The 17183-nt window shown below is 42.6% G+C and overlaps 1 protein-coding gene across 4 annotated transcripts in view; it reads left to right on the top strand.

Moving 5' to 3' along the window:
- Positions 1-12626: 12626 nt before the first annotated feature.
- The window catches only part of RICTOR (RPTOR independent companion of MTOR complex 2), a 162539-nt gene continuing 157982 nt past the window's right edge, over positions 12627-17183 (top strand). For 2 of the 4 annotated variants that reach the window (XR_005600238.1, XM_039543771.1), the window contains exons 1-2: positions 12627-12877; positions 12983-13030. Coding sequence is in view for 2 of the 4 variants with exons in the window: in XM_039543771.1 (XP_039399705.1) it covers positions 12829-12877; positions 12983-13030 (97 nt within the window). In the remaining 2 variants the exon portion in view is untranslated. The remainder of the gene's footprint in view (positions 12878-12982; positions 13031-17183) is intronic. The other 2 variants (XM_039543772.1, XM_039543773.1) reach the window with 2 other exon arrangements.

Genomic DNA, 17183 nt, shown 5'->3' with positions numbered 1-17183 from the left:
GATGGCATGGACTGCCCACTTTGTGGAGGACAGCATCATGAAAAGAAATGTAACCACCAATGGTAGGCATCATTGTTGTGAAAGCAGGAAATAGAAGTGGGTGGCAAAGAAGCCAATATATCCTTGACCCAATAGTCCAATTTTAATAGTCAGGGTTCATGTGATAAACGTGGCCATGTGCCTCCACTGCTAAAGTTTTATACTGTACCAGTAATAGTCTGTAGTTCTCTAAAATGATCATTAAATGTTTCGTGTGTTATTTTTGAATACATAACAATTACACAATAATAAACATAATTTATCAGGGTTTTTTTATGTGTCTTATGTCCAGCACTCTGAGATACTAGCCATGGAAGGTTCTCCTTAACTATATAGCACATCACTGTTATTCAGCAGATTTTCAGGATGTTTATCCTAAGGTTTTACTCTCTGTTTAGTTTAAAGGGAAATTGCCAAGTCATTATTGTAGTTTAGGCATGAAAATCTATGTCTTATAATTGTATAATCTGATGGGAAGTAGCCTCTCCATTTAATATAGATACATAGTCTGAAACTGCAACATTTTGATGCTGAGATTTTTCTTTTAAATATTGCTTTCTTACACTATAGTCAGCTAAATGAAGGAGCACAACTTAACTAACAAAACCTATTTCTAAAACTGCCAGCTTCATTGATGATGCTATTATACAAATAAGCAAGTCTTTATAGTAAAATAAGTATGTAATAATGATTAGTATTACTTTGCACTTATTCGTATCAGGATCAATTGAAAATACAATAATATTAACAATGAATCCCAAACATAGAAGAACAAAATGTTTAGAAAATGAGATTTTATTTGTAGCTTCTCAGGTCTTGTCTACCTTAGGAATTTCGGCCATCGGTAACCAGCTAACACCATTGTAGTAGGATTAGTGCAAAGCCCTAATGAAGACAGGCAAAACTGCAATACACTATGACTTACAATAGTGCAGCTTACCCCTGCTTGAAACCAAAGTAAGTAAAAAATTACTGCTTATAGTAGTTAAGCCTGCATACATCAGGGTGAAATCTTGGCTCAGGTCGAGTTTTGCCACTGATTTCAGTAGAGCCAGGTTTTCGCCCTAGGGCTTGGACTAGGACAGCTACAGCAGTTATTGTCCATAATAAATCTCCTCTGTAGACAAGGCATAGAAGGAAATCAAGTATAAAATTATATAGAACAAATTTTTAATGATGTTTAGTAGCAAACATGATTTAACATCACATAACCACCTGTAAGCCATAGTCTAAATAATATTTAAAAATAACAGATTTTTATACTCTGGAGCCAGTTTTGAAGTTTTGCACTGAATTAGAGCCTCCAGTTCTGCATCTGGATGTTCACGTCAGTACATAGGCACACAAATACCTATTTTAGGCATTTAAGCACCAGTGTTAGCATCCAGATTTGAAATCTTGTCTCTCTTAGTACCATAAATGTTTTCAACTATTTAGCAGCTGCAATCTGTTTTATTTTTCAAAGGCACTGAAGACAGTGTATCAAAATAGGGATGTGACAGAAGGCTCAGCTGGAATTCAGACACTGAAATGTAGGGCTACCTGCCAGCTAGTGGAAAAATATTTTCATACCTAGCCACCATTAATTACTCACAAAAAAGTTTGTTTGATTTCCTATGTAAATGCCCAGTTTTGTTCCTTTTACTGTTAATGACATGACTTCAGTGAGAATGGAATCATACCCCAATCATTGTGTACAATTTACCCTGTGTAGAGGACAAGTACAAGGACTTAAGCTGGACTTGAGTGGTATATAAACCTCTTGTTGTCCCACTGTACAGGTGTAAATTTCACCCTTTGTGAGTAGTGAGGCTTTTAACAATATATTTTGAATATTTCTTCCAGTTTCCAAATAATCTTAATATCTCTCATAATCATAACAGTTGTAGATAATATATAACTTTATAGATCATAATGTAACATGGCCCATTCAGACTAATTAAAAGTGTCATAATATACTAGCAAATCACTGAATTAACTTATTTTTATTTTATCAATGCCATTCTCTTGATACAATCTTTTTTCTTTCTCTAAATGAAAGTGTGCACTTCCAATGAGAAGTGTGGGTGCACTGCCTTCTGCCAAAATTGCCACTGAGCAGCAGACTATGTGTAAGTCAATGTTGATTGATGATTGATGTGACAGCATACTACTACAGATGTGACATCATTTTGTTAGTAATGACTTTTTAAAATGTGAAATGTAAGCATGAAAACTTTCAGATAGAAAAGTCTATGCCTATATTATTGAAAAACATAAAGTATGGAACAGCATAATAAAGATTGTATCTTGGTCTTTTCTCTTATGTAGTCTATTCTGCCATCTTTAAAAATTCCCAAGGGAAGGTGAAAGGTGCTGGTAGTCTGCTCACATTCCTACCCTCATAATCCCAAACTCCATCCACAATCCTGGAGTAGCTGGATATGTCTGCTAAAGTATTCAACAGTGAAATAGTTAACAAAGTTGACATTAAAAAGGAGGTAATTAAACTTCAGTGTTAACACCCAGTTGCATCAAATAGAGTCAGTCTGCTTGCATCTATCTTAGGAGCAAATGTTCCAGACCCAAGCGCGCGCTTGGGGCGGCATTTTGCCGGCAGGGCGGCAGACGGCTCCAGCGGACCTTCCGCAGTCATGCCTGCGGGAGGTCCACCAGAGCAGCAGGACCGCCGCCCTGCTTGGGGCAGCGGGATTCCTAGAGCCGCCCCTGCTCCCTGTGCCATGTCCAGTGAAAAAAGCTGAGTATCAAGGAGTGCAGAGAGAAAAGGAATTCTCCTTCCAACTCAGTGGTTTTGGAGCCATTTATCTGCTTTTACTACAGGTTATGGATTGTACAGTACCAACTGATTCTTGGTGCATTCCTGAACAGGGGGGTTATTTTTCAATCCATATAACTGCAACTCCTTTGGCTACTCCCCACACTATACTAATAAACCACATCTCTATGGGGAGTCCTCTTGCACAACCCTTCCCACCACCAATCCCATAGAACCGAGTGCTTTTAGGGCCTTTGGTGGAAGTGAGGCAAATTTACTCTTGGGAGCTATAGCTTCAGTCCGTTTGCACATTTGAGTACTGTCTGTTCCTGTTCAGATGGATATATTTGTAATCAAAGAGGTACAAGCTTTACAAAAATTGTAAATGAAAATTTAGATTCTGAAGGAGCTGATCAGGCCACAAGAAGGGTGTTGCCTTTCTATAGTAACCTAATCCAACCCCTAATACATGTATATCATAGCTCCAATTTCTACCACAAAAACTCTGCCTTCCACATTTCCTAGCTCCATGTTCTGCCAGCTCTCCAGACACCACTTTGGACACTCTCCCCAGCTCGGTCTTCTACTTTGGACACTATTTCCAAGTCTTTTGCAGTCTCCTGTCTCTGTGTTGATTTGAAGAGGTGCTATCTCTTTGGCATCATACTCCTTTCCCTGCCAGGGGCGCTGCCCCATGCTGTAGGCTTCTCTGTCCTATTTTTCTCCCTGTCTCTATCCTTTGCTCTCCTAATTTCTATCACTATTAATTGTTCCACTGTCCCCTGATTCTTTGACCATGATGCTCTGTCCCCTGCTCTTCTGCTTCTTTGTCCCTGGCTCACCTGCTCCTGTGTCCCTGGCCCCTGCACATTCATATTTTTTATGGCTGTGCTGTTTAAAGACTCTTTTTTGTGCAAGATGACAGCAGCAGAAGCTCAGTGGGTGACAGCAGCAGAAGCTCAGTGATTTAGCAACCACTAAAGAGGACTATGATTCTAGTATTTTGAGTTTCATTCCACTTATCCAACAGAATCTGAAATTAGGCCAAATGCACTTTCCTTCTCTCACTATCACCCGAGGAACTTCCTTCAGAGTTCAAACAGGGAGGCTATAAGGCAGGGGTCGGCAACCTTTCGGAAGTGGTGTGCCGAGTCTTCATTTATTCACCCTAATTTAAGGTTCCGCGTGCCAGTAATACATTTTAACAATTTTAGAAGGTCTCTTTCTGTAAGTCTATAATATATAACTAAACTATTGTTGTATGTAAAGTAAATAAGGTTTTTAAAATGTTTAAGAAACTTCATTTAAAATTAAATTAAAATGTAGAGCCCCCAGACCAGTGGCCAGGACCCGGGCAGTGTGAGTCCCATCGGTTGCCTACCTCTGCTATAAAGTGTAAGAAAGCCATAACCACATGTCTCACTGGGGCCAGCTGAAAAACAATAAAAAGTATCAGGTGTTTTCTTTTGTATCCCATTACTTTTTTCTACCCCTTTCATTACTAGAGTGGATGGTCACAATAAGCCATTTTGTACTGACTGTATGAAGGTAGCTGGTTCTCATGTTATATGTTGAGTCCAGTAAGCATACTCAGGGAGTTCAACCATTTCCATACAATTATATGAATGTAAAAGAATATTGGTATAAATATGTTGTTAGCATTTTGCCAGTCACTACCCAAGCACATAATCAACGGCTTCTGCAGTTGACACTACAACTTTCAGAAAAATAGACTCAAAATTTAAAAGAAAATTGTCTCTGCAGTCACTAAAGTTTTGAACCAGGTGATTTCCAATCTGGGTCGGTGAAGAGCCTAATTTATATACATCCTCCTCTCTGTGGCAACACTTTAAATCTCAAGCCATATAATAGTTTTGTTTCTTAAAGTCTTTTGCCTCAGAGCAAATTTCCATTATTAATATGTCAACCACAGGCAGACTTAAGCTCTGAAAAGCTGCAGATATTATGTGGTGCAGAATACCATGAATAACTTTACATAAATGGACCAATAAATGCAGGAATGCATTAAGCAACAGTTAACCAAACCACACAGTAAGTTAGCAAGACCTGTTGTATCACCTGAAAAGCTTTAAGCTGTCAGAGTTTTTACATTCTATACTGCATGGTTATGTGCATTTTTTAAATTATTTTTCTCCATAACTAGACAGTAAAAGAATACTTATATTTTACCTGGTTTCAATCAGTAAGGACTGTATATTGTTCCTATTTTAAAGAATGACAAACTTTGAAAGTGCTGCCTTATCACCTTATCACTGGATATCACATCCAATTAGGTCATGCTGTTTTGCTGAATCTGAGGCATGTCTCTTTGAAAGGGGTTAAAACTAAACAAACAAAAAAGCGCCAATCTTATTCTGGAATAAGAGTGTCCACATGGAGCATTACACCTGTATAACGATAGCAGTTTAACTATATTGGTATAATTATATTTGTTTAACAGCTAAAGCTTTCTCATGTGCACGAGCCCTCAGATCAATGTCATCATTTTTTCTTCTGCATTACCTGTTAAACAAGAGCAGAGCGGGCAGTACAAAAGGATCCAAGTAGTGCTGATCCCAATCCTGAGAAGGCTGCTCTTTCCGGGGCATGAGTTTCACAAGTCACTGGATTGAGAAGCAGACTCATTCTGCAGCATGCTGCTGTGGAGACCTGGCAAATATCCAAGTGGAAGTTAAAGCTACTGTACTTTTCATCCTTTACTTTTTTTGTAATAATTGAAGCTTAAAAATAAAACCTCAACCTTCTTTATATGTTGCAAACATTGATTTACCCCTTGTCTTCGATGGAGCAGAAATAAATATGGCTCTCATTGGTTATGACATTGCTTTGTGTGTCAGCATCATAGGCGATTTCTGGTTTTGTTAGCAGAGTGGAGTTCATTGGTTAAACTGTGTTCTCTCTGCTGTCTGACTGACTTGTTCCACAACAACAAAGCAAAACCTCCGACAGTTAAAAAGGTACTCTTTTGTAACTAGCCCTATTTTTTGGGAGAATAGTGGTGGAGTTCTTTTTAACACAAGTGAGTGAATGCCTGTGACACTGGTAATGGGATTAATAGTTTATAATTTGTAGCTCACAGGTTCAAACAGGGGTGCTGGAACAATATTTAAAATGGGAGTGCTGAAAGCAAAAACCTTGTATTTGGTTGTTACCAACCCCCAGCACCCCAAGTTTCAGCACACCTGGGTTCAAATACAGACCAGAGGTTAGTAGTGACTAAATGCCATTACATGGAATTTTAGTGGCCTGTGTGAAATAAATTAATCCTGATACATTTCCTAGTGAACACAATTCCATATCATGAAACCATTATCACAACTGCACTCTTTTTTGCCATTTTCAGAAAGGCCCAGGATTGGCTGGATATGGAAATAGAAATTACCATATTTGGAAAGTGAGGAAGTTATGTGTAGTATTTTTTATAAATAGCATATATCCCTCAGGTTACCTGTTTGATATTAACATGCCTATAAGCCACCAGTTAAATCAAAGGAGGCTATAAAGGGGGAACCAACAAGAACTAGGGCTGTCAATTAATCGCAGTTAACTCATGTGATTAACTTAAAATAATTACCCGCACTGTTAAACAATAGAACACTATTTTAAATTTATTAAATATTTTGGATGTTTTTCTACATTTTCAAATATATTGATTTCTTTCACAACACAGAATACAAAGTGCTCACTTTATATTATTATTTTTATTACAAATATTTACACTGTAAAATGACAAAAAAAAAGTATTTTTCAATTCACCTCATACAAGTACTGTAGGGCAATCTCTTTATAGTAAAAGAATAACTTATAAATATAGATTTTTTTTGTTACATAAGTGTACTCCAAAACAAAACAAGGTAAAACTTTAGCGCCTACAAGTCCACTCAGTCCTATTTCTTATTCAGCTAATCGCTAAGACAAACAATTTTGTTTACGTTTACAGGAGATAATGCTGCCCGCTTCTTATTAACAATGTCACCTGAAAGTGAGAACAGGCATTCGCATGGCACTTTTGTAGCCAGCGTTGCAAGGTATTTACGTGCCTGATATGCTAAACATTTGTAGGCCCCTCCATGCGTCAGCCACCATTCCAGAGGTCATGCTTCCATGCTGATTATGCTCATTAAAAAAAAACAAGTTAATTAAATTTGTGACTGAACTCTTTGGGGGAGAGTTCTCCTGCTGTATGTCTCCTGCTCTGTTTTACCCACATTCTGCCGTATATTTCATGTTATAGCAGTCTCGGATAATGACCAAGCACATGTTCTTTTTAAGAACACTTTCACAGAAGATTTGACAAAATGCAAAGAAGGTACCAATGTGAGATTTCTAAAAATTGGTACAGCACTCTTGACTCAAGATTTAAGAATCGGAAGTGTTATCCAAAATCTGTGTGGGACAAGGTGTGAACCATGCTTTCAGAAGTCTTAAAAGAGCAACACTCAGATGTGGAAACTACAGAACCAAAACCTACCTTCTGCTGGTGGCCAGGGCTGCCCAGATGATTCAGGGGGCCTGGGGTCTTCGGCGGCAGAGGGGTCCCCACTGCCGAATTGCTGTCGAAGACCCGGCGCTTCGGCAGCGGGTCCTGGGGTGGAAGGACCCCCCGCCGCGGGTCTTTGGGGCACTTCAGTGGCGAGTCCCGGAGCGGAAGGACACCCCACCGCAGAATTGCCGCCGAAGACCCGGCACTTCAGTAGTGGGTCCCGGGGCGGAAGCACCCCCCGCCGCCAAATTGCTGCCGAAGACCCAGAGCGGAAGAAGCTCCAGGAGCCTGGACCCCATAAGAGTTTTCCGGGGCCCCCAGAGCGAGTGAAGGATCCTGCTCCAGGGGCCTCGAAAAAACTCTCCTGGGGGCCCCTGTGGGGCCTGGGGCAAATTGCCCCACTTGTCCCCCGCAAGGGGGCGGCCCTGATGGTGGCATCTGACTCCTAAAATCTACCTTCTGCTGGTGGCATCTGACTCAAATGATGAAAATGAACATGCATCGGTTCGCTCTGCTTTGGATTGTTATCAAGCAGAACCCATCATCAGCATGGATGCATGGCCTCTGGAATGATGGTTGAAGCCTGAAGGGACATATGAATCTTTAGCGCATCTTGTAACGCCGGCAACAAAAAGCGCTGTGTGAACGTCTTTTCTCACTTTCAGGTGACATTGTAAACAAGAAGCAGGCAACATTATCTCCTGCAAATTGTAACTAAACTTGTTAGTCTGAGTGATTAGCTGAAGTAGGACTGAGTGGACATGTAGGCTCTAAAGTTTTACATTGTTTTATTTTTGAATGCAGTTATTTTTTATACTTAATTCTACATTTGTAAGTTCAACTTTCATGATAAAGAGGTTGCACTACAGTACTTGTATTAGGTGAATTTAAAAATACTTTTTTTTTGTTTTTTACAGTGCAAATATTTGTAATAAAAAATAAATATAAAGTGAGCACTTTGTATTCTGTGTTGTGAAAGAAATCAACATATTTGAAAATGTAGAAAAACATCCAAAATATTTAAATAAATAGTATTCTATTATTGTTTAACAGCGTGATTAATCGCAATTAATTTTTTTAATTACTTGACAGCCCTAACAAGAACCAAAACAATGGCAAAGATAAAGCTTCCTTGAAGAAACAAAGGCGGGCGGAACTAAGGAGGAATATCCCCTGTTTGGCTCCATCCAGGCTACAGGGGATTACCCCTTTCCTCAGGCTGAACCTAGGATCAAAGATATAAAAAAGACCCATGTGTGTGGGCCTTTTATTGGTTTTACCCTTTGCTCTATGTGTTTTATAGCTTTGAGGAGTGAATAAATAATGTGTTGTTTTGAAGATGCCATTTCTGTGTAACTGCAAAGTTACACTGTCACAGGCTTCTGGAGGAAAACAGGTGCTAAAATCAAGTTGGGCCTATGTTGTTAATATGGTTGGAAACCAAGGGGCTGCAGCCAAGAGAGCCAGTTTAAGAGTGGTTGTACTGTATCATTCTATCTATAGTGAGGTGTTGTAATGCAGTTCTCTCAGGGGTGCACTCGAGAGGGAGTGTAAGGTACAATTGACACTGTAACCCTGATGCCTTTTCTCACATTTACAGGCTAAAGTGTGAGGTACATTGACAAAGCTGTATGAGTAAGTGAGAACTACATTGCCCCAGTTCTATGGATAGATCAGACTTTGATATCCAGAGCTTTCAATCCCATGGTTTACAGAAGAATTAAGTTAATTTTTAAAAGTTAACAAAGAAGATGGAAGTCTATTTTAATGGTATAGTCATATTTTTTTTTATCAAACATGCTTGCCAGAATCCCTGTAAAGATAGGACGGTTTTCATATCAGTGCTCAGCTTACAAGGAAAAGGATTTTTTTTTTAAAGATCTGCTAGTCCAGCAAGCTCATCTTGGCTGTGAGAGTTGTTCTGAGGTTCTTCCTATCCCATACCATTACAATAAAGGTACTGAAAGTTAAATTAGGCCTTCAGTTACATCTGTGCCATTTGTTGCCTTCAGTTGATTTGCAGAGGTGTGTAACTGACTGAAATTCAGTAAATAATTCTGTTGATGATGTATGAGTAGAATACAACCTGTAGCTCATTCAATTTTTGCTGTGTTGGCTCTGCAAACAGTAGTCAAAACTCATTTTATTCACTAAAGTTAGGAGGAGATGCCAGTACTGGTTCAATCTGATTAAAAAATACAGAAAGGATGATGATCTATTGAGTAAAAAGGTGCCATTTTTATATAGACACTTTTCAGAGTAAAACTGCACTTTGAGAAGTGCAGAGCTTCCCTGAAGAGACTCATGCTGTTATTTTAAATGTGTGTGTTCATAGTTTAATGTCATGGCTTGTGTGCTAAATCTTGTAAACTCTTCTGTATAATAAACACCTATTTTTCACAAATAGGTGGATTTAAAAGTCAAATGTTTAAAATATAGAGCATATTTTCTACCAGATTATAATGTTAAAGTAAGTGAAATTGTGGAGGTAAACTACTTGACATTATTCTTTTAATAATTGCATTAACTTGCTATACTCCCTGCAAAAGTGGTAGAAGAATCACTTACAAATATAGTTTATAGCTTAGGCCCACATAATTTATATATGAAATTAAATTAAATCTTTCCAGGCCCTATGGGCCTCACCCAAAGCCTACTGAAATCCATGTGAGCATTCATTGACTTCAATAAGCTTTGGATCAGGGTCTGCTGTTGAATGAGATTAGTCAATTAAAATAATAAAAATTCACAGGAACAAGACTCTGATAAAGATTGATGTACTCTGGAGATTTAGATAAATCTTAAGTGTCTTTGGTATGGCCACCAAGGCGCTGTTGAATCATTGGCAGACACTGCCTGGGGTAGATGAGATTGCTTGAGTGATTTCATTCTTCTCTGTGTGATCTCAAAGGGAGGTATTGGAACGTTGTCTATTGACCCATGAGCTCTCTATTTTAGGGTTCTCCAAAGTTGCATTGTCACCAGGGCAAATTATGAAAAGTTTTGTGTGGCAATGCTATTGCTATGCACCTTGTCTACTTTTTGTTAAACCTGGATGATAGCCGCTTTTGATTTCTAGGTGTACAGTAGGAAAAAGGTCTAGTATGAGAGGAAGCACGGTGAGAGGGTGGATAGTGACTCTCCTGCTATTGAAGGAGTATAGCCATAATTTGCCAAAGTTCAAAATACAGGATGTCTCTAGCCTTCCAATTGTCCCAGGGGTGCCAGGTAGACTTCAGAGAGAGGAAAATGGCTGGTAATCTGCTTAGTTAGTAGTATCAGCTGAAGGGCACAAAGTTGTTATCGTAACTCATGGGTTCTCAAACTGGGGGTCGTTACCCTTTAGGGGGTCGTGAGATGATTACATGGGGGCTCACGAGCTGTCAACATCCACCCCAAACCCCACTTTGCCTCCAGCATTTATAATGGTGTTAAATGTATTAAAAAGTGTTTTTAATTTATAAGGGGGGGGTCACACTTAGAGGCTTGCTATGTGAAAGGGGTCACCAGTGAAAAAGTTTGAGAGCCCCTGTCCTAACTTCTTATTTGCTTGCAGATGCAATTGAAGGTGTTCACCTTGATCTATACAGCTCCAAATGATTTTCTATCCTGGCGGTGTGGCTTTCTTCCCATTAGTGATCACAGCAATTAAGATCATTTGAGACCAGGGTTGTCCTGGAGTCTCCAGGAATTAAATATTAATCTTTAATTAAAGTTCATGTCATGTGATGAAACCTCCAGGAATACATCCAACCAAAACTGGCAACCCTACTTGTGACATTCGAGGTAACAGAGATTGAAATATCAGGACATTAGAGTTCTTACATGTAGAGCATCCACTGAAAACTTGCTTCATCTGTGGTCCTTCAGAAGCAGAGATTCCTGACCTTCAGCACATGCTGTAAAGCACTTCTGCTTATTTAGGCTTTTGCCTGAATACGGCAGGCATGAGAGTACAGAAGGTGTGGAGTTTTTGTGAGGGGAGTCAAAAAAGCAATATCACTTGAGAAACCCAAGCAACATCTTTAGATATGGTGGCTGAACAGTTATGTAGGAAGTCAGCTTCTAGCACTGTAAGCTCTCCTGGAAAAGAAGGCATTTTGCCACATATTCTACAAAGGTACAAAATTAGATTGAAGGCAGCACAACAGGGTAACGGGTTTCAGAGTGGTAGCCGTGTTAGTATCAGCAAAAACAATGAGGAATCCTTGTGGCATCTTAGAGACTAACAAATTTATTTGGGCATAAGCTTTCATCTTCATCTTGATTTATCTCATTAGACTGACCTCACACTTGGCAAAGCAACCCCCATCCTTTCATGTATTTATACCTGCTCCTGTATTTTTCACTTCATGCATCTGATGAAGTGGGCTCTAGCCCACAAAAGCTTATCCCCAAATAAATGTGTTAGTCTCTAAGGTGCCACAAGGAGTCCTCGTTTTTACAACAGGGTAAGTTGACTCTAAACTGTTTCTTTGTAGCTGCCATTTTGGGCCTTTTTCATAAACAAACACTTTCATTTTCACCAGTTAGCAGGTCAGAGGTAAAGCTGCGGGAGAAGTCTGTTGAAGTTACAAGGCTGCAGAAGTATTTTACACAGCAGCAATCCAGTCTAGTGACTTGTTGGCAACACTGACCTCTACCAATTGTTGTGATTTTTGTTGTGAGTCTGGGGTCATTAGGTGTTTTTAAAGCCCCAGCTCCTGGAATTCAGTGAGAATTCCAGCTCCCAATTTAAAAAAAGAAAAAGAAAAAAAAAGCCTCCAGCCCTCGTTGTTGCAGAGAAGCATGAACACTGCTTGCATCCGAAGAAGTGGGTATTCACCCACGAAAGCTCATACTGCAAAATGTCTGGTAGTCTATAAGGTGCCACAGGATTCTTTGATGTTTCACACAGTAGACAAATCATACTAGAAAGCACTTAACCCCCCCCCCCCAACCATTTATATTAAAAAAAACCCTCACAATTTTAAGCTAAATCGCAGGATTTTTTAATGCTGGGGGTTTGCAATATTGTGAAAGACTGGAAGGGGGTGGGGAGCAGACAACACACGAAGGTTTGGGAGCGAGCGAGGTGCTACAAAGAGGCCCCCAACCCTGCTGACAAAGCTGTGGGGCTAGGGAAGGCGGCTGCCCTCACGGGTAAATGATGCCAATGCGCAGAGGGTGAAGAGACCCCCCTGCCCTGGTGGGAAAGGGGGGCAGCGAACGGAGCAGAGGGAAACGCCCCCTGGAGGGGGCTGAGGAAAAGCCCCCTAGCCGGGGCGGGCGGTGTCCTGACTGCCGCCTCTCTAAAGGCGGGGGAGTCCGGCCAGCTAGGGCCCTCGCTGAGCTCCCCTCTGGTGCGCCGGGGTCATTCACCGGCGTCAGGCCCCGCCGCCCACCACGCCCCCCGCTCCTCGCGCTCAACCGCCGCGCGTTCCCGCGCCCCCTCGCGACAGGCCGGCGGGGGCCGCGGGAGTCGGCGGCGGCTCGGTGTCCTCGCGAGAGAGGGCGAGGTTTCCGGTGTTGTGACTGCGGGGCCGTAAACATGGCGGTGAGCCTCCGCGCCCGCTCGCTGAGGCACCTCCGCATCCGAGGTAAGGAGCCCGGCTAGGCCCGGCGGGAGGCGCCGCTACTGCTCCCCCGGCCCCATCGCTCCCTCCCCGCCCAGGCTAACGGGCTCTCCGCTTCTCCCCCCACAGGTCGGAATGACAGCGGCGAGGAGAACGTCCCGCTTGATCTCAGCCGAGGTAAGCGGGGCCGGGGGCTCCCCGCGCCGGGGGCGGGCCGGCCGGGCCATGGGGATGCCGGGCTGGGGGCTTGCTGGTGCCCTAGGAGTCCAGCTCCATCCGTCACCCATGGGAGGTGGGTGAAACCCTGCCTCCAAGGCGGGGCCAGGGGAGAGGGGCTTGGGCCGGGGGAGGCATGTCCCGCCCCTCCCCTCCCCTCCCCTGGGCGAGGGGCTTGGGTGAGTCCCAGGGGGCCGCCAAAGCCATGGGAGGTGACTGCTCTGTGGGAAGGAGGGGCCTTGCCATAGTGATGGCGTCCCAGGTGAGAGCGGAGCTCCGGCTAGTCCGCTGGCCTGGCTGGTACCGAAGGTGATTATGGACTGTCGGGGGGAGCGGGGCGCTGGACTTCTAGTCAGGGGATCAGTTCGTGCTTCGCGGTGTAACCAAACTGCAGTAACCTAGGGATGCTATTTTCAGCCTTACAGTCTGGACAGCTGTTGCAGTGAAGGGGTGGGGGTATTGCTAGGTATGTAGAGTTCTCCTCCCCCACCTCTGTTTGTGTCTGGGGGGTGGAGGGGACCCGATGTGTTGATGGTAGTTGTATGTTTACCCCCTTCCTCTGTAGTTGTTTTTTAGAGACCTTTCTTCAGGGTCACTATTTACTGGCTGCATATGGGGCTGTTTACATCTTTTGGGGTTTGGATAGTTCTATTAATTTAGCCAGCACCCTGAACTCTAGTTGCCTTTCCAGAGGTTCCCTCATTACTCCCTCTAGCCCAAATCTCACCCTAAATCAACCTACAGATCCACCTCATTTTGGCAGTGTTGTATATCAAGTTGTGCTTGGAATCACTTCAGCATTTTCTAATGAATGATTTTGGGCTGTGATAGATCTCTTCCCATATGTACCTGCTTTGTTCTAGTATGATCAGTTGCAGTGCTTAAGACAAGGGCTGTCAATTATAGTTAATTCAAGTGATTAATGCAAAACAAACTAACTAGATTAATAAAATTAATCATGATTAATCATAGTTTTAATCGCACTGTTAAACAATAATAGAATACCAATTTAAATGTATTATAAGTATTTTTGGATTTTTTTTACATTTTCAAATATGTTGATTTCAGTTACAACACAGAACGCAAAGTGAACAGTGCTCACTTTATTTTTATTTTTTATTACAAATATTTGCACTGTAAAAATGAAAGAGTATTTTTCAATTCACCTTATACAAGTACTGTGGTTCAATCTCTTTATCGTGAAAATGCAATTTACAAATGTAGAATTTTTTTTATTTTAATTTTTACGTAACTGCACTCAAAACCAAAATAATATAAAACTTTGGACCCTACAAGTCCACTCAGTCCTGCTACTTGTTCAGCCAATTACTAAGACAAACAAGTTTGTTTACATTTATGGGAGATAATGCTGCCAGCTTTTTATTTACAACATCACCTGAAAGTGAGAACAGGCGTTCTCTTGGCACGGTTGTAGCTGGCGTTGCAAGGTAATTATGTGCCAGATATGCTAAACATTTTTATGCCCCTTCATGCTTCTACATGAAGATTTTCTTTTTTAAAATGCAAATATTTGTAATAAAAAATAATTAGGGCTGTCAATTGCAGTTTCGCATGTGATTAACTCAGAACATATTAATTAATGTGTTTTTTTAAACTAGCATTAATCACACACCAGGGCGCTGTGCTCAGGGGGTGCTGCTGTGTGCCTCTGGGGCATGGGTGCCCATCCTCCTGCTTGCCTGCTCTACTGCTGTTTTTGCCTCCTCTCCCCCTGTGCCCCATGGAGCCATCCCTGGCCAAGCTGCTCCAGACCGGGAGCCTGCTTCTTGTCTGCTGTGCAGAGCTGGGGAGGGGGCCCCACCCATTTTCCCAGTCACTGCTGAGCTGGGGTCAGGGAACAGGGGGAACCTGTCTGCTGCTGGCTCAGGAGTGAGTGCTGCCAATAGCAGCTGCTGCTGGCTGAAAAAGTGTTTGGGCTCCTGAATACTCTGCTTAAAGAGACAGTGTTCCCCCCTCCCCCCCAATATTTAAATAAATGGTATTAGATTATTATAAAACAGTGTGGTTATAATTGTGATTAATCACAAGATTAAAAATATTGTCATGATTAATCACAGTTAATTTTTTGTCTCGTTTGACAGCCCTACTTAAGACATATTTATTCTGGACTTCCTTTCACCATGTTATAGCTTAAAAAAATTTCATCTTGTAATTACTGTATGTGTTAATTTGTTTCAAAGTTTACTGACTGGCTCTTGATAGACATACATTCTTTTCTGTGGTAAAATATTACGATGCTACAAAGACACTTACTACATATTAATACTCCTGAAAGCATTCTGTGCCAAAAAATTAAAAATTCTGCACACAATATTTTAAAATTCTGCAAGTTTTATTTGTCTATTAATAAATGCAGAGGCTCCAGCATGGCACTGGGGAGCACAGGCCACTGGCTGCACAAAGGCGGAAGATCACCCTGCAGATCACTCCTGCCCTGGACACTGCACCCGACCCTGACACAGCACAAGGCCTGGGCCTACCCCAGAAACGTGCTGGGGTCCTGTTCCTCTGTGCCAGGTGCACCACGTGTGGGGCAGGCAGGCTCAACCAGGCAGGATACAAGTGTGGAGGGGCTCAGTGTGGGGGGATCCAGGTGTGGGGTGAGAGGATTCTTTGTGGGACAGTCTGGCTACAGGCAGCTCAGTGGGGGAGTCTAGGTATGTGGCGGATCTGGATGCAGAGAGGCTCGTTGGGAGGGTTCCAGGTGCAGGGGCAATGGGACTCTGCAGGGACTTTCAGGTAAAAGTGGTTGGGGCTCAGTGGAGGGGGCTGGGTGTGGGGGGTATCAGCAGGGGGAGTGGGGCTTGGTGGGGTGGAGGTCTAGATGAAGCTAATTGGGGGTCGGTATGGGTCAGGATGTGTGGACGCAGGGTGGTACAGCGGGGTAGGACTGGATAGAGGTCTGAATGCAGGTAGCTCAGTAGGGGGTGGTCTAGGTGCAGGGGTGGGGGCTCTGGAGGCAGGGCTTCTGGGTGCAGGGGGCTCCAGATGCAGGGGTTGAGGCCAGTGGGGTGAGGTTTGGGTATGCAAGGCTGGGGGGTTCTGGGTGTATGGGGTGAGGCTTGGCGAGGGTGTCTGGTTATGGGAGGTCCGGATGCAGGGGGGTTGGGCGGATGGGGGAGCAGCTCCCTGTACAGTGACCCCTCTCCCTGCAGCTGAGGAGTGATGGGGGCAGGAAGCAGGGGAGGATGCTGAGGTTCCAGGGGGTGGGTCTGTTACAGCCCCACTCCTTGCAGGGGAGGAGGAAGTCTTGTCCTCTCCTGCTGCCTCCGGCCCAGCTGGGACTAGCAGCTGATCCCAGCTCAGGGTAGGAGCCACTGGCTGGGGCATCCACAGCCCTGCTGTGATTTACTTCGCCGCCGGCTGCTCTGGGTGCCTGAAATGATGTACCTGGGCAGATAGGAAGTGGGGTGTGACTGTTCTTGCATCTTCCCTGCCAGAAAGTAATTTTTGTGCAGGGGAAGCAAAGAAATCTGCGGGGGACATGAATTCTGCGCACACGCAGTAGCATTAATAAGCCATGTGTTAGGCAAATACAAAACCACTGCCTAGCTAACATCGTTAAACTTGTATCATTGAGGACTGGTGTATATGTTTAACTGTTTTTTTGAGGTTTCCTCTGACTGTTGGAAAACAAGTTGTCCTGTTGGCAGCATTAATATTTCCCCCCCAAGTTTAAAGGCAGAAATGTTCTTATCTAAAGTTCTTGATCTGTGGAAGAGAATGAGGGTTTCATTTTGTGTATATACCTGGTTGTGTTGAGTTGATGCCTGTAATATAAATGTTTTGCTTCAGAAGATCTTAACTTTGATGCTGTGAATAGATGCATGTTCGCAAGGAGGTAGGGTAGTAGGGAAGTGATGGAAGCAGAGTGTCAAAATGAACTGCACTATAATGGAAATAGGATACTGGTTAGAAAAATATTTCAGGAATTATAGCAACAGCTATAAGGTTTTCCATTTCATGTGTAATTGTATCAGAGAAACAGAGTAGCTCCAGGTTTACAGAGTAATTAAAAGAAGGGTAATTTTTGGTATGAGCCCTGCTTTGAGCAGTTAATAATAAATAAAGCCGTTCTACTTACCTTTAGGCT

Source organism: Mauremys reevesii, linkage group 6, assembly GCF_016161935.1.
Source record: "Mauremys reevesii isolate NIE-2019 linkage group 6, ASM1616193v1, whole genome shotgun sequence".
Classification (NCBI taxonomy): domain Eukaryota; kingdom Metazoa; phylum Chordata; order Testudines; family Geoemydidae; genus Mauremys; species Mauremys reevesii.
The sequence above is the reverse complement of the archived record's forward strand: the minus strand, read 5'-3'. Positions and strand labels throughout refer to the sequence as shown.